Source organism: Monodon monoceros, unplaced genomic scaffold, assembly GCF_005190385.1.
Source record: "Monodon monoceros isolate NGI ecotype Baffin Bay Population unplaced genomic scaffold, NGI_Narwhal_1 Super_Scaffold_9, whole genome shotgun sequence".
In the NCBI taxonomy this organism is placed as follows: domain Eukaryota; kingdom Metazoa; phylum Chordata; class Mammalia; order Artiodactyla; family Monodontidae; genus Monodon; species Monodon monoceros.
The window spans coordinates 42841719-42860026 of record NW_021703786.1 but is presented as its reverse complement, the minus strand read 5'-3'; the positions used below and the strand labels follow the sequence as shown (position 1 = coordinate 42860026).

General features: G+C 40.7%; 1 protein-coding gene across 2 annotated transcripts in view; it reads left to right on the top strand.

Annotated features, from left to right (window-relative positions):
• MAP2K4 (mitogen-activated protein kinase kinase 4) overlaps positions 1 to 17491 on the top strand; it is a 105056-nt gene extending 87565 nt beyond the window's left edge. The window contains exons 8-11 of one of the 2 annotated variants that reach the window (XM_029211284.1): positions 6795 to 6872; positions 9258 to 9406; positions 13563 to 13608; positions 14800 to 17491. In XM_029211284.1, coding sequence (XP_029067117.1) covers positions 6795 to 6872; positions 9258 to 9406; positions 13563 to 13608; positions 14800 to 14913 — 387 coding nt within the window. In that variant the 3' untranslated portion in view covers positions 14914 to 17491. The remainder of the gene's footprint in view (positions 1 to 6794; positions 6873 to 9257; positions 9407 to 13562; positions 13609 to 14799) is intronic. The other variant, XM_029211285.1, reaches the window with a different exon arrangement.
• Positions 17492 to 18308: the final 817 nt, after the last annotated feature.

The following is an 18308-nucleotide window of genomic DNA, read 5'->3' as shown; positions in this document are numbered from 1 at the left end:
TCTGGCATTCCAGAAATAATCCCTACATGGTTCATAGTTTATATGTTTAATATATTTTTACATGTGCTATATTAATATTTATGATTGCTACATAAAAATGTTTGAGATTGGTTTATAGTGTACATTGTAAAGGTTTTAGATGGGTTATGCAAGTTTTAAAAATCAAATTGGGAAAATTTTCATCTTATTTTATTCATACAGTAAAAAAGTATTGATCACCTAGTAATCAAAACATAACTTTGGCCTCCTTGAGCTCAGAAAATTTTCCCCAGAGCTCAGAACAGTTGTGATAGTATAGTTTTCTGTTCTTTGAGGTTGAAATCCATCTTGGCCAGGAGTCTTTGGGGAAAGATACATAATTCTTTTTTTGTTCTAAGATTTTTTTTTTTTATGTGGACCATTTTTAAAGTCTTTATTGAATTTGTTACAATATTGCTTCTGTTTTCTGCTCTGGGTGTTTGGCTGTGAGGCACGTGGGATCTTAGCTCCCCGACCAGGGATCGAACCCGCACCCCCACTGCATTGGAAGGTGAAGTCTTAACCACTGGACCGTCAGGGAAGTCCCCATAATTCTTTGAAAACTGTGAAATTTTACTGTTTCCTTAGCATCACACATATGCGTGGGTGGGTGTGCGTGTGCATGTGTATACATATACATACTTTCCTTTTCTTAGTTGTTTTAAATGTTGGGTGTAAGAGCTGTTTACTGCAGTGTTTTAAGTACCAATTATGTGGTAGTTTTAAAATCTGTCCAATCTCTTTAATACACCTCCCTTCAAAAGGCGGTGGCTAAGTACAGCCTTGAGTGTGGACTGAACTTAGGCACTCACTTCTCATGAGTAGCATGTGGCAGAAATGACAGTGCATCCCTCTGAGAGTAGGTCATAAAGAGGCATGTGGCTTCTTTCTTGTTTTCTTTCTTGGATTGCTCACTCTGGGGGAGGCCAGCTGCCATGTTGTGAAGACACTCAGGCAGCTTTACAGAGAGAGTCATGTGGTGAGGAACAGAGGCTTCCTGCGGTACTGTGTGAGTGAGCTTGGTGACGAGACCTCCTGCCCCAGTGAGGCCGACAGCCCTGGCTGACATCTCAGTTGAAGTCTCATGAGAGACCCTGAGTCATAACCACCAACAAAAATGCTCCCTGAAGCCTGACTCACAGAAACCTGAAATAATAAATGTCTGTTGGTGTCAGCTGTTAAGTTTTGTGGTGCTTTGTTACACAAATAGCTAACCGGTACAAAGTGATTCATGTTAATCTTTTTACTTATTACTTGCTTTCAAAGCATTTTAGTCCGTACGTTTCTGCCTTTTGGGACATATTAAAATTCTTCTTTTAGCATGATAAATGGTCAATTAAAAAATGAAATATTGGAAAGGGTCTGTTCTGTATTATAATTATATTCAGCACTTTTTTTTTAACTGTTTATTTTTAAATTTTTTTGGTGGGGGGCTGTGTTGGGTCTTAGTTGTTGCGCACGGGCTTTCTCTAGCTGCAGTGAGCAGCGGGGGCTACTCTTCGTTGTGGTACGTGGGCCTCTCATCGCTGTGGCTTCTCTTGTTGCAGAGCACGGGTTCCAGGCATGTGGGCTTCAGTAGTTGCAGCACATGGGCTCGGTAGTTGTGGCTTGTGGGCTCTAGAGCGTGGGCTCAGTAGTTGTGATGCACCGGCTTAGCTGCTCTGCGACGTGTAGGATCTTCCTGGACCAGGGCTCGAACCCATGTCCCCCGCATAGGCAGGCGGATTCTCAACCACTGCACCACCAGGGAGGTCCTTGTTCAGCACTTTTTTGCCATTTTAATCTAAAAAAATAGAGGAGTTCAAAATTTGAAAACATTGAGATTGTCAATTTCTCCTTATTCCTTGGTTTTTATTTTGTATACTTTAATACAAAGTAACTTGAGTTGTGTATTTATTATAAATTATATGTTTTGGATATAAAATTGTTTTATCTACTACTTTTTTGCTGTTTTTGTTAATATTATAGACCCTATTCTCTAAGTTGATATTTTCCTCTTGTAGTTAATTTTAAAAAGCTTTTTGTTTTTCAAATCCATACTTCTGACTTAGATTTTAGGATACAGGGTCTTTAATTAGTTTCATGGATCTTAAATCTCCACTCCTCAAAGAATACTTTTCAAAATATTAAAAATATTACATGTACAAATAAAGAACGAACATGTGTCAAAAATATATTTAAGTCATTAATGAGAAAACTGGACAGACAGGTTAGTGAAACTGGCTCAAAGAACATTTGCATAATTCTGTATTTATAGTCACTAAAGAAGGAATATTGCAACAAGATGGCTAATCAAAATATAAATTTGCTAATTATCTCCAGGTCAATAAAATAATAACTTTTGGGGTTGTTGGACAGAAATCATTTGCATCCCTACCTGACAAAAATCTGCAGGTTATTGTGTAACTTAAGTGTCTGGGCCCTAATGAAACAAGTACACTTACACAGTCCTTGGGCAGGCTTGCTGGTGCTCCACTGTGACACTGAAAGGAAACGGAATCCTTTTTTGGATTTATTTCCCTGTGTTGGATAAGTTTTTCTAACACACAAATGATAGACATTATAGCTGTTTGTGACATAAACATACAGCAGTTTTAGAATGACATTAGCGCTGTAACCACAAATAATAGGTGCCCATTTTAAGCATACAATTTGAATTTTGACAAATGTAGTTAGTCATGTAATCACCACATCAGTCAAGATATAAAATATGTCTCATATTTTATAGGATCATTGGTTCTATTTTTTGTCACTGTCGGTTAGGTTTGCTTTTCCTCAAGTTCTTTAGAAATGACATCCTACAGTCTGTGCTTGTTTGTGTGTGCTTTCTTTTGAAGATGTATCGATGCTGTCCGTGTGTATTTGTCGTTCAGTCTTTTTATTGCAGAGAAGTTGTTATTGTATCAATAGACCACGATTTATTTATCCATTCCACTGTATCTTGTCATTGCTGAGTTTTTTAGTACCTGTTATGTGTATTAGTCATTCAGTCTTTTTATTGCAGAGAAGTTGTGCATTGTATCAGTAGACCACAATTTATTTGTCCATTCCACTGTGCGTATCTTGACGTTGCTGAGTCTTTTAGTACCTGTTATGTTTCTCCATTGATTTAGATCTTCTTGCTGTCTCTCAGTGATGTTTTATAGTTTTCAGTGTGGATCTCTTGCGCACCTTTTGAATTTATTCCTGAGGAATTCATGTTTTTTGATGCTAATATTGTAAATGGGATTTTTAACTTTTTCCCAATATTTTGCTATTATTATAGAGAAATAGAGCTGGTTTGCACATTCTGACATTGTGTCCTATGATCTTGCTGGTTTCACCATTAATTTTAGTAGGGATTTTCTAACTAAACAGTCGTAGAAATCCAAATGTTTGTGAGTAAAAGCCGTGCTTTTCCCCCCTTACCTTTTTGTACTGGCTGGGAACTCCAATATAATGCTGAATAGAAGCAGTGCCTTGTTCCCAGTATTAATTAGGAAGGACGTGTTCTGTATTCCACCACTAAATATGATGTTAGCTGTAGGTTATTTTACATACATTTTATGAAATAAGAGGTTTCCTTCTCAGTATGCTAACAGTTGTTGAATTTTATCAGATTCTAATCCTGCATCTGTTGAGATGATCGTATGACTTTTAAAATCATTCTATAAATATGGTACATTACATTGATTTTCAAGTATTAAGCCCATATTATCTTCCTGTGATATACCCCACTTGATTATGATATATTACCACTTCATATGTTGCTAGATTAGATTTGCTCATATTTTAACAATTTTTGTGTCTGTATTTATGAGGGATATTAATTGTCTTGTAATGTTTTGGTCAGGTTTTCATAAATGGCTACTATGCTGGCTTCATAAAATGGGTTGAGAGGAATACCCTCCTTTTCTGTGTTTTGAGAATAATTTGAGTAAGACTGGTGTTATTTCTCCCTTGCATGTTTGAAAGAGTTCACCAGTAAACTTACCTGGGTCTGGACTTTGTGGAAAGGTCTTTAATAACAGATTCATTTAAAAATTAAAAAAGTTTTGCGGTTACTCAGATTTCTACATTATTTTTGTAGTTTTTCATTTTCAAAGAATGTCTATTTCATCTGTTTCTGTAAGATCAATAGTAATATCCCCTCTTTCATTCTGACTTTAATAATTTGAGTCTTCCCTGTCTTTCTCTTGATCAGTGTAGCTAGAAGTTTGGCAATTTTGCTAATCTTTCCAAAGAATCAACTTCTGCTTTTGACATTTTGTATTGATTTTTGTTCGCTTGTTTCACTTACTTTTGCTTTACATTTTTTTTTTTTTTTTTTTTGCGGTATGTGGGCCTCTCACTGCTGTGGCCTCTCCCGCTGCGGAGCACAGGCTCCGGACGCGCAGGCTCAGCGGCCATGGCTCACGGGCCCAGCCGCTCCGCAGCATGTGGGATCCTCCTGGACCGGGGCACGAACCCGCGTCGCCTGCATCAGCAGGCGGACTCTCAACCACTGCGCCACCAGGGAAGCCCTGCTTTACGTTTTACTACTCCCTTCCTTCTCCTTGCTTTGAGTCTAGTTTGTTCTTTTTCTGTTTCCTTAAAGCTGTCAAGTTAGGCTGTTGATTTGCAATCTGTCTTCTCTTCTAATATATGCAATTACTGCCGTAAGTCTCCCTCTGAGTAGTACTTTCACTGCCTCCCACAAACTTTGGGTAATTTCATTTTGGTGATTTCACTTTCATTGAAATTGAACATGAGTACTGTGAAATAATTTACTGAAATTATTTCAGTAAATAATTTCATTGATTACTTCATTTTGTAACTTCATTTTATTAATATTTAGTTCAGAATATTTTTAAACTTTTTCTTGAGACTTCTTCTGTGATCCATGTGTTATTTAGAAGTGTGTTCTGTTTTTAATTTTTTCTTGGAGTATGGTTGCTTTACAATGCTGTGTTAGCCTGCACTGCACAGCAAAATGAATCAGCCATACACATACAGATATCCCCTCCCTTTTGGACTTCCCTCCCATTTAGGTTACCACAGTGCATTAGGTAGAGTTCCCTGTGCTATATAGTGTGTTCCCATCAGTTGTCTATTTTATACCTAGCATCCGTAATGTATATGTGTCGATCCCATTCTCCCAATTCCTCCCCACCCCACCCCTTTCCCCCTCGGTATCCATACATTGGTGATCCATGTGTTATTTAGAAGTGTGTTGTTTAATCTCCAAATATTTGGGGATTTTTTAGATATCTTTCTATTATTGATTTCTAATATAATTATTTTGTGGTCTAAGAACATGCCTTGCATGATTTCACTTTTTAAACATAAAGTGTGTTTTATGGCCCAGATCATGGTTTATATTAGTGAATGTTCCATGTGAGCTGGAGAAGAATGTGTATTCTGCTGTTGTTGGATGGAGTATTTTCTCTCTTCGTTGACTATCTGGGATTTTTATGTAATGTGTATCTTATCAGGTAAATAAGTATATTTATATCTAAAAGTAAAAGTGAAGAGCTTCCAATGAATATTTATGCAACACAGTACTCATATTCAAAACAAAATGCATAGGTCTCCAAAGTAATTGTTGCTGACAGGCAGAGAACATAACACAGTGACCATTATGCTTCTCTGGACGTTTCTTTCAACAGCAGTTACTGTCAGCCTTAGCTAAGGATCCATTGTCAGCTCTGTGCTACTGATACCCTCTCTCTCTTTTCTTTTCCATTCCTGGCACGCTATGTAAATAATGGTCCCTTATTTCAAGGAAATGTAAAAATGCTCCCTTCATAGAAATTACTAAAAATGATTTTTGCTGTTTTTATGATAGGATAATATATTATGATACTGGCAATTCCTTAATTTGGTTAACAATTAGACTAATTGACAAATATCTTTAAAGATATAGATGTAACTCTATATCTTTTTTAAAAAATTTATTTATTTATTTTTGGCTGCGTTGGGTCTTCGTTGCTGCGCGCAGGCGTTCTCTAGTTGTGGCGAGCGGGGCTACTCCTCGTTGCAGTGCGCGGGCTTCTCACTGTGGTGGCTTCTCTTGTTGCGGAGCACGGGCTCTAGACGCATGGGCTTCAGTAGTTGTGGCACGTGGGCTCAGTAGTTGTGGCTCGTAGGCTCTAGAGCACAGGCTCACTAGTTGTGGCGCATGGGCTTAGATGCTCCATGGCATGTGGGATCTTCCCAGACCAGGGCTTGAACCCATTTGCCTTGCATTGGCATATGGATTCTTAATTACTGCACCACCAGGGAAGTTCTGTAAATCTATATCTTTAAAGGTACAGATATTTAGCTTTATGATAAAGAGTGAGTGGAGCAATTACAATAAAGTTAGCTCATACTTGCTTTTGTGTCTCAAATATACTGTGGTATGTCCTTATTCACTGAAGCAAAAAGTGATAAGATTCTAAAACTTAGTCTTTTTTTTTTCCTTCTTTTTACCATTACTTGCTACTAATCTGGCCCTGTAATTCTTTATGTTTTTCCTTTTTCCTCCCCTTTTCTCCCTCTGTCTGTTCTCAGCTTCAGTTTTGTAAACTCTTGTGCGTCCTTAGGGGGAAAAATTAGGCTTGTATTCCCTTTATGGAGGAAGCCGTTGAGTTGGGTCTTTCCTTGCTGTTCGTTTTCAGTATAATATTGGCTTCCTGTTACTCCCAGTCTGGCCCTAGACATGGATTCCTCTAGGAGTGTGCTGGTGTTCTGGCTGCCTACCCAGCTCCTGCTTCCATTACTTGCTCCTGGAGGGTGTGTGTAATGAATGACTGTGATTTCTCTTTGTGTTTTAGCCTGAAAGAATAGACCCAAGTGCGTCACGACAAGGATATGACGTCCGCTCTGATGTCTGGAGTTTGGGGATCACATTGGTATGTCCGTGTTCACTCAACCTTGTCGTTGTCGTGTTATAAGACATTTAGAGATAAAAGAAAATTTAACCATAACCAGTCTTTCACCACTCATAAGAACATATCCGGTCTCTTATAGTCTTTGATTTTATATACCTATTTCTCCCTGCCCCCCAAGTGTAGAAAAACAAGTTTTTATCTTAAAACTCAAGCTAGAGTTGATTATTTCCCTTGTGGTTTTGTGAAGTGCCTAGGGCTCTTTAATGTAGTGGCCCTGGATCTCTTGGCCACGGATACTAGGAGTCAGAACTGCGCTCAGAGCAGGAACAGGGAGGCCAGCTCACCTGCGGTCGGTGCAGCAGTGCAGCTGCGTCCCCATCTCAAGCAGGAGTCGTATGTCCAGTAATACTGTGGACAGTGTGTGTATTAGGTGCACATACTTATATGTATGAAGGTAGTTATATACTACTTGGAATCTTCTCTTCACCGAATAGAAAAGTCACACATGCTGAAAGTAATTCCATTGTTGAAGGACAAGAACCACCGCGGTGACAATTCTCAATGAAAGTTCTACCTTAGAACAACACTGAGCGAGAATAGTAAGAAGACTACTTAGTTTGTAACTAACAAGCACGATGAAATAAACTATCTCACCTGTGGACTGTATTGAACTTTTGGTTCTATTTTAAAAACAGATTTATTTGCTGATTTCCTTATTACCAAAATTTGTTTTGAAGTTTTAGATTTATTTTCTTGTGCTTGCTGTTTTACCAGGGCTGAATGGCATTTTTCTGATCTCAGAGCAGCTTCTTCCACATTGGATGTGAATTTTCCATCAGTATAGGTGGGGCTGTGTCCTGTTTGGTAGGCAACCCAAAACTTTTCCTCCCGTCTTAGTAAGACCCCAGAGCCCCGAGACACCAGGTTCAGAGCAGTGAACTTTTCCTGTAGCTTGTTAAATAATCTCCATTTGTTTATTGGCATTATATGGCACTAAGATCCTCTTCCTGACGATCACACACCCTTGTGAGTGTCCTTGGTGAGTCACTGTGCCACACCTAATGAATTCTCCGTCTAGAGACATGAAGGCTGACAGCTCAGCTCTGCACAAGACTCCATCTGGTTTCCCTTGTGAGCAGACATGGGAGACACCTCGTGGAGTCTTTTCTCAGCGTGAAGCCACTAACCAAAGGGGATTCCTTCCCAGTTAGTCAGGAGAGAACACAGAACTTGGGAATCTTAGGTCTGGTGACTGGAGCAAGACTTATAGCTACCAACTGAGACAACTGTTTGCATGTAAGAGGTAGTCACGACTCAGAAATACCTATCTATGTCCAAGCCAGTTATGCTTAAAAAGCAAGTTTTTACTTTATTGTAAAAACAAAATTTTGTTCTGTGAAAGGTTTTAACATAGGAATTTTTTAAGCAATTTCCTTTAGTACCTCTGGCTAAACTTTGTTTAAAAGCAAGGCGTTCAGTACTTATAATTGCTTTTTAATTTTTCATAGAGACATTATTTTCATATAATATTTTTAAAATTATGAGATGTGTGAAATTAACTCCTAAGATCCTAAGTCTTTCACCTTATGATGTTGTATCCTACTGTTTCCTTCTCTTTATCAAAACCTGTTCTCAGGAATGAATCTAATGAAGCAATTCCCATTGCTGTGAGTAATCAAGGAGGTTTACTTCTTCCCAAGTGTTTGTATTTTTATCAAAAAGAAACCTCAGCCAAAGGAGTGGATTTGCGCGTGTGTGTGCGTGCCCACCTGCCTGCTTTCCCACAGGCGCAGGTGCAAGTGGAGACGGTGCTGAGCTGCAGGAGGCCTCTTCTGGGGAAGAAGGCCCTCCCATACCAGCTTCCTGTCGGAGGACGGCTTTATGATTGCTTGCTCGCCTTCCTTTCATTGTGCAAACTGGTACTTTAATATTTGACTAAACTGACAAAGTCAAATCTCAGTGGAAGAAGCTCCAAAACCATCTTCCCAGATAGTGCTCTGTCTGTCATGTGCCATCTCTGATAAGTTTGGGGTCGCCTGTCAGTGCACGTAAAATGGGGTTCATTTAGGCCATGCTGCAGACTTAAACCTAGTTCTTGGAAAAAGCACAGTTTCTAGGTTTCCATTGTCCTCAGAACAGAGTGGGAGAAAGATGGGAATACAGTTCACAAATATGTTTGACCTGTGGCAGATATGGACATACTATCTTGATTTCTAAATATCCCTTCCACTTAGCCATAATTCTGAAGATTGCACCTCAACCTGATCTTGATTTGAGTCAAGGCTTTTTCAAGAGTTTTGCTTGGAGTTTAGATTTACAATGTGGCCTTTCCAGTGAGGAGTAATAAGTACTGGATTAATAAGTAACGCCCAGTGTATTTTGCTTTTTCCCCTGTGTTCTCTTTAGTACGAATTGGCCACAGGCCGATTTCCTTATCCAAAGTGGAATAGTGTGTTTGATCAACTAACACAAGTTGTGAAAGGAGACCCACCACAGTTGAGTAATTCTGAGGAAAGGGAATTTTCCCCAAGTTTCATCAACTTTGTCAACTTGTGGTGAGTATTTGATTTATGAATGCTCAGAGATATACGGTGAGAGGACAGTGAGGTGATTACTTAATCTTAGCAACACTGGTACTTTATACTGGGGAAGGGGAGCCTGCTTCATATCGCTCTGTCTTCTCAGCTGGGACTCTGGATCACTGTGGCTACATGGAAGGCTCCAGCTAGCCTGGAGAGGCATCACTCTCTTATTCTGCTACTCAGGTACTGATGAAAAACAGATGTGGGTGGTGGAGAAGCTGCTGCCTCCAGATTTCTAGTACCTTGTACAAGAAATACAGCCTAGGTGAGATTGATCATCTTATTCTGATGTGGCTCTAACAGTGAAATTGTACCAGAATCACTTGGAAGCTTTTACTAGGTTAAGATCCTGCCAGACTTTCAGGGGTGGCTCTCTGCTCTGACCTGACACGTAACCCAGCTGGGTGTATGTAGTAGTGTCAGGCCCAAAGCTCAGTTGGTAGAACCATATACTGCCTCACAGAGACCTTATTCCAAGGAACCTTATTCCAATAAGTTTCCTTATTCTAGGAACTCCACACCTGATATTGTTCACTCCCCGTTTTACAGGTGTGTATGTGTTTGTAGCATGTAAGAATAAATGTACACTGATATGGCAACAGGACAGTCGTGCCTTGTTATCTAAATTTTAAATAAAACCTGTTTTGTTATCATTTGAATATTTTTGATAATTATTCTGTTTATCCAACATGATTTAAAAGTAAGATATATTTATGAGCAAAAAGCCAGAGCATTTTGTATATTTTCATTCTTGAAAATGCTTTTCTTTTTCTTAATTTTTTCTTTCTAGGAATGCTGTTTCTCTCTACTCTTTTAGGTCCTATAAGACTAAGACTTAATGTTTCACGGTCTAGCATTGCCCTCTTTTTGAATATGTAGAAAACATTTGTTTGGCTCCAGTTTTCAAGTCCCTTTCATCTTCTCTAACCAAATTCTACTTTTGTGTTGGTTTTCAGAGGGGAGAAGAATACCTCAAGATTTTTAGATAGAAGAGGGCCATAAGGATGACGCAAATTGGCTGCTTTTTCCTTTTAAAAAACCATCTACTTTTACCAATTTGCACACATATATACAGTATATAATTGCAAAATGTGATCATTTTATATATTCCACTTTAATGAAATATTTGGTTAAAAGAATCTGTGTGAGTCATAGAGCATAATGTCTAAAATAATCACCTGGGAACACTCCACCAGGATTGCTTTCTTCTTAATTCCTGATCTCTGTTGGTTTTGTTATATATATATATATATATATATATATATATATATATATATATATATACTTATTTATTTATTTATTTATTTATATTTACTTTTTATTTCTGTGTCCCGTGGTGCAAGTTCTCTCCCATAAATAATGGTTATAGACTTGAATCTCACGTTGTTTTCCCTGAGTAGGTACGTAGTTCCATCTCATTCCAGATCATTAAGGTCTGCGGTTGAAGTATTATCTGTTTTTGTGATATGCTCGTATCAGCTCTCCACATTTGTCCATTCTCCCTTCTTCTATCCCTGAGCATTTTCTAGTATCTAACCTGGATCATTCGGATTCCTATTTGGTTTCCTCATAATCCAATATCACCTTGTTCCAAGCCATTTTCCTTCTTTTTGTCACAGCTGTATTTTTTTTATGATGCATGTCTATCCAATCATTACTTCTTGTTGAAAACTTGTTTAGAACGTGCGTTCTTAGTGGAGTGCTGTCACCCCCAAGGGACAAAAATTTGTTCTGGAGAGCCAGAAAATCTTGCATAGTATAATGGTTTGTAGCAGATATGCAGTATTTAACTTTCATGGGAAGGGAGGGTAATAATGAAAAAATGATGAAGAAGCATGAAGTCTAATGCTAAGAAAAGCAACAAATGAAAACCTACTGTATAGCTCAAGGAACTCTACCCAGTGCTCTGTGGTGACCTAAATGGGAAGGAAATCCAAAAAAGAGGGCATAAATATATACATATAGCTGGTTTACTTTGCTTTACAGTAGAAACTAACACAACATTATAAAGCAACTATACTCCAATTAATTTAAAATAAAAAGAAAGAAAAGCAACAGACTAGAACATAAAGCTGCTTTTAATGGAGATGAGATTATGGAATAGTCTAAAATACGCTTAAAATAAGTATATTTAAGATGCCCAAGGAAGTAAAGGTGTAAGTTTCATTAAAACTGAGGAAGAAGTAAACAGAAATGAAACAGTTAGCTATGAAAACTAATTAATTAGAAGGCTTGGGAATGAAAAAACATAGCTATTGATACAAAGATACAACAGATGTGATGTACTCTGGACTGAAAACACTTGAAGACAGAGTTGCGGAACTGGAAGATGGACTTGAAGGGTTTCCCCAGCATGATGTAGACTAATATGTACGAAAGAAAATAGTTAAAAATCAGTGAGAAGAGAATGAGTAATTCTAAGATGTATATAATGGAAATGAAAAACAGCTCTGAAAGTGGAGAAGCAATATTTAAGGAGATAATAGTGGAAAAGATTTGAGAATTGAGCTAGGATAGGTGCTCAGATTTCAGTTAAAGTCTCTGTATCACGTAGGATAAATAAAGGTAAATTTATACGAAAATTCACTGAAGCAAAATTGCAGAACAATGATAAAGTAAGAGTTGGCAGGAAGAGAACTTAGAGTACCTGCAAGAATGAATGAATCAGACTGACAGCAGACTGGTCATCAGCAACACTAGTTGCCAGAAAACAGTGGAGTCATAGCTCCAGAGTGCTGAGGAAAAATAATTGTCAACCTCATCCTAAAGTTTTATACATGGGCACTCAATTATCATTCAAAATAAGGAGGAAGTATAGATTTTTTTTTTTCCAGGAAGGGAAAGCCTAAGAGTTTACCATTCATAGATTGTTTTGAAAAGATATATTTGACCAAGAAGAAAAGTAAGCCCAGCAAAAGGGTGTTGCAGGTTGGTTCCCTGGAAAGCAGGCTTTGGGGACAGTAAAAATGTACAGGAAGTTGGTTAAGTGGTAGGTAGTGATCTTTGGATCAACAAACAGCAAAGGGAGGGAAAGCAGGGCTAGGCAGAAAGGGGAGTTGGGCTGCAATGCAGCCTCAGCCAAAGCCTCCACCAGCCCTGGAGGAAGCTGTGAAGCTGGGCTGGCCCTCCAAGGTTGACTCGTATGGGAGGAGGGTCTTGGACTTTTATGCCCCTTTGTGGATCAGTCATTAGATACAGGCTGGCGCCAGAAGGCCAAGGTGGCTGTCTTCAACTGATGCCATCCCTTAGAAGCCACAGCCGAGGGCTGCCTGCTGGCAGCCCTCCCGGCAGCGGAGGAGTAAGTCCTTCATTCCTAAAGAAGGCATCTGTGTAGCACGGTGAGGTGTCCACTACAGAAGGTGCAGCTGTGAAGAACAGCACTGAGTTTAGATATAGGGGACCTGTATTGCCCAGATTCACGTCTGGTACTAAAAAAGTGAATGTAATTGAGGTTGGAGGAGAGTGGTGATTAAGGTATGGTCCAAGATAGATCAGGAAAATACAAACAAAATGAAAGCACTTCTGGCGCATTAATTAGGGTAGAATTCAAGGGGAAAATGTCAGGAGGGCAGAGGTGTTTAATATATCAATATAGTCCTTATGAAGTTGTACTACCGTAAACTTTTGGAACAAAGAACACAGAACTAAGATACAGAGTGCAAAAGTGTTTTAGTTCTAAGGATAAGTTTATAAAATTCATATGTAGCTTATCTCCCAGACTCGCTGGATTACAAGTTTCTCTTAGGGTAGTGGCCGTATGTATTTAGAAACACACAGGCACACAGGCGTATACACTTACAATCTTATACTTACACATGCATTCATACATTTAACTACATAGTATTCTAACATGTAGCTATGCCATGATTTATCCAATTTTCACCAGTTAACTTGTTTCTAATTTTTCACTAATGCTCCTACATTGAACATCTTAAGGGTAAATCCTTAGATTGTAGATTGCCTAATTTTTTGTGTGTTTTTTATGTTTGGCAGGTTGTCTGCTTTGTGACTTTGTATCTGAAGGGAAAAAAAAACTACTTATTTGATTGTAATACTTTGTTCGTGAAAATAAAAGTACTTGGGTAACTGTGTGTCCATTTTAACGATGTTAATTTTTGTGTTATTTTAGCCTTACCAAGGATGAATCCAAAAGGCCAAAGTATAAAGAACTTCTGGTGAGTCTGAGACTTGGGGAGTTGGAGCTGTCTCCTCACTCCTGAGCCCTCCAGCATGCTGTCCACTAAGCAGCAGCCGGCCTCTCTGTCCTAGACTGATTGACCTTAATGAGTGTTGTTAAAGAATGTTTTAAAGCAAAGAGATTTGGGAAGAGAAAATGTGTAGGTCTAGTTTTCCTACTAATTTACTAGCTAGATACTCATGGAAAATTTTGGCCTTCACATGTTATAAAAACTACCTGAAGGAGCTTGAACATTCACTTTGAGGAGCCGTTTCCACTGCGTGGTCTGTGTGTATAACACGGCCATAGGAATTTACTGTGCTCATCCTGCCTTTATTAAAAGCTCTCACACAAACTGACATCGTATGGCCAATTCTCATTTCTTTGAAAGTTCTCACCCTTCCATGGAACTCGGACTTTTTAAGCAGTCTACCGGATCTGGCCTTGGTCTTGGCAGTGAAGAAAGTCCTGTGACCTAATAATGTGGGAATATTTTAGGAAAAGACCCACTTGTCACACTAGCTTCTGGTTCTCCAAGGATGTTAGGTAGAACTCCAGTCAACCCCAGCACTGACTAAACGTATTTGGTTAGTGTACTTAGCAAAGCTATGAAAGAAAAATATCGCTGGGGGTGGAGGACGAAAAAGTGAGTTTGCAAGGCAGGTACAGAGCCATAGGCTTTGGAGAGCACAGCGCACAAGCTCAGGGGAGAAGTTTCCATTGTGCCTCTTGGAGTGGGGGTCAGAAGGGTCGAAACTGAAACCTTTTTGTAAGGTCCTTCTGCTACATGTGGGGAGATATGGGAGGTTGGAGTTTATGCCTGTGTCCCACGAGGAATAGCGACCGTGATTCATGCAGTTCTTCTTGGCTCTCAGATGGCGGCGGAGGCTCCAGCTATGCTTTGTGCTGAGGAATGTGCCGTCCTGGTACACAGATAAGCTTGCAGACCTCACAGCCAGGGCGGTTCCTCCAGAGCCTGACACCGTGCATCGTATCTCAGCGGCTCACACCCATTAACACGTCTGCGTGGAGTGCAGACTGTGCTTGCCTTGCTACAGTCATTTACAGCTCGACCTGGCTGGAGCCTGCAGTTCTGTGCTGTGTCGAAACTGGGAAAAGTTCCGTGTGAGCTCTGATGCGAATATTGATCATTTTTCTTTTCTTTTTCTGTTTTTCAATATTCTTGCAGAAACATCCCTTTATTTTGATGTATGAAGAGCGCGCTGTCGAGGTCGCATGCTATGTTTGTAAAATCCTGGATCAAATGCCAGCTACTCCCAGCTCTCCCATGTATGTCGACTGACATCACTGCTACGTCAGACTCTAGGCAAAAGGGCTGAGAGGAAGCAAGACGTAAAGAATCTTCATCCCGTACCACAGTGTTTTTATTGCTCGCCCAGACACCATGTGCAATAAGATTGGTGTTCGTTTCCATCATGTCTGTATACTCTCGTCACCTAGAACGTGCATCCCTGTAATACCTGAGCGATCACGCAGTGTTAGTGCCGGTCAGAGAGACCTCATCCTGCTCTTTCGTGATGGACGTATTCATGAAATGTGGAAGTTAGTATGATCAATTTGTTGACCGTGATTAGATCACATCTTAAATTCATTTCTAGACTCGAAACCTGGAGATGCAGCTACTGGAATGGTGTTTTGTCAGACTTCCAAATACTGGAAGGATGCGGTGATGGATGCGCTGTGTCTGAACACAGACTCGGGCTGGAGTGAGAAGAGCGGGCACAGCCAACGAGACGCATTGCCTTCTGGAGCTGGGAGACGGAGGAGGGATTTACTGTCTTCACCAAGTGCAATAGATTTACTGATGTGACATTCTGTTGCTTTACAGCCACCGTCGATGTCTGGGGATGGATGTACTTAGCCAAATTCCTTCCCTGTTTGAGATATCATGTTAAATCAGAGGGAATTTATCTTTACCAAAAACCACGTTGCGTTCAGAGAGGTGAACGTTAAAAGATTGAGACAGGACAGAACGTGTTCTTTTCTCCTTCCCCAGCCCTCTGCTCTTCACTGGGGAGACTCAGGAGTCTGCCACTTGTCAGAGAAGGTGCTGATCCTAAGAATTTCATTCTCAGAATTCGGTGTGCTGCCAACTGGATGTTCCACCTGCCACAGACCACCTGGACTGGAAGAAGAAAAAAGTACGGAGGGCAAAGTTTACAGCTGTTTTTAATCCTAGAATCTTATGGAACAACTTGTAGCAGCTGTATATTTCCCCTTGGTCCCAAGCCTGATACTTCAGCCATCATAACTCACTAACAGGGAGAAGTAGCTGGTAGCAATGTGCCTTGATTGATTAGATAAAGATTTCTTCTAGGCAGCAAAAGACCAAATCTCAGTTGTTCGACATCACTGGCCCAGGTCTTCAGCTTCTGCATCTCTTTACCCACCTGTGTGGTCTATGGCCACTATGTGACTTCTGCTTAATCCAATATTTCGCCTTTTTCTCCTGTATCAGAAACATTTATAATTACCAAGGATGTTCCTTACCAAGGATTTTTAGCCCCCAGTCTCTCACATGCTCTACTGTTTAAAAGGCTGAGAAGCGTGGGGCCCAGCTGATGTGGTAGGTAATGAAGGAGCATCTTTTCTAGAGAAAACCGCTTGACCAGAGGAGGATGGGAAATGGCAGTCTCTTAGGTGAGATCATCACCTGCGAGAATCTCTAGCAGGTCACCACCATTTCTTGGAATTGGGAGTCTACAAAAACACAAAAACCAAAAAACCCCCGAAGAACCCCAGAATAGTTCTAAGAGGCCATTTAAATCTGCCATCTTCTGCTGTCCTTCCTCCCTTACCCATGGGCCGGGTCTCCGTGGTTTCACTCTGGCCTCCCTGGCCCCGAGCGTTTGTGTGACAGTCGGTCAGGCAGCACTGTGAGTGGCTCACGCACACTGGAGTAGAAAGCTGCCATGGTCTGAGACGCAGATGGGGCTGCGACGGAACCAAACAGTGGTAGGTGTTGCTGTGTCTCCTCCCAGGTGACGGTCACAAACACTTCTCAACAATAAAGGGAGAATGGTGCTGTTTACAGTTACATCCCTGTAAATTTCAGAATTCACCCGTGGTTTATCGCTTTGGTCCACTTGCCTGGTTTTCCTGTTTTCTCCCCCATGGCACCTGAAGCCCAGGCTTCCCAGTGCTCTACAGGAGGCCCTGCAGTGTCTGCCTCTGACCACACCAAGCCATCATCCTCCACCGTTCCCGGGGACTCCAGAGGAATCTGCATCTCTGCTGTCAGCCTCCTGTGTGGCTCAGCATGGGGTCACTTTGCCATATACCAATGGAGATAGAAGCAATTCTGACTGTCCAGGAGCTAATCTGACCGTTCTGTTGTGTGGATGACCACATAAAAAGGCAATTTTAGTGTATTAATCATAGATTATTATAAACTATAAACTTAAGGGCAAGGAGTTTATTACAGTGTATCTTTATTAAAACAAAAGGGTGTATAGTGTTCACAAACTGTGAAAATAGTATAAGAACTGTACATTGTGAGCTCTGGTTATTTTTCTCTTGTACCATAGAAAAATGTATAAAAATTATCAAAAAGCTAATGTGCAGGGATATTGCCTTATTTGTCTGTAAAAATGGAGCTCAGTAACATAACTGCTTCTTGGAGCTTGGAATATTTTATCCTGTATTCTTGTTTGAATTCTTCCTCTATTTAAGATATATACATGGAATCGAAGTGTTTATGTAATAGTTCTATCCTTTTGCCTGCAGGTCAGTTGTAATAAATCTAGGATGTGATGATGACTTTGTAATTTGATTTTCTGAAGTCAGACCCTGAGAGGGTCAGTTCCATTGGAATTTTCCAGTTCCAAGTCAATTGCATTAAATTATCTGTGCATTTCACATGGGGGAAAATTCTCTTCTTCTGGAAGTGTGTACGGCTTCTTTCTTTTTCTCGCCCTGTCTTCTGGCTGCCGTTTCTCTGCTTATTCTTCTTGGAAAAAAGCTTTGCTTTCTGTTTGAGCAGGCGTGATGATGGGGTCAGTTCAGATTTGTTTCTTTGTTGGTTGCCCTGGCCTGACCCAGCATTTCTTACTGCTGAAGGAGGAGGGTGCCGTGTCATGGTGGAGAGACAGCCTGTAAGAACGCGGCCTGCCTCGGCCCGACATCTGGCTGCCAGCCCTGCTTTCTGCTTCCAGTCCTGTGGCTGCTGGGTAGGCATCAGATGTCAGCTCATGCATTCATTCACGGCTACTCGAGAGAGGAGGGGTGGGGGGAGATTGGTGGGTCAAAGCCCTGCAGAGGTCAGACCCGGGAGGTTTATGGATGGAGGACAGTGGAAATTAGCAAAAAGCCATAGAGGCCTGGGAACTACCACAGAGAAGAATCTGGAGCTCCAGCCCCAGAACTGACCTGTTGTGCTCCCACCTGTCGCTCGTTGATGACATCCTGACTCATTGAACATAGACTAACTAATCCAGCACCTTACCCTTTTCCTGTGCCTGCTGCTAACCTGATCTCGGAGGCAACAACACCATTACAGAAGCAGGTGTGGTAGGTATCGAGCATTGTCCAAGGAAGGGTGTGGCCAGAAGCATCCTGACCCCTCTGGCTGAGCCTTATCTGCTGGGGAGCGGAGACCCCGTGGAGTTTCCAGATCCCAGCTGAGCACCAGCTGTGCGCAAGACAGAGTGTCGTAGGTGGACCATGTACTCAGTGCTT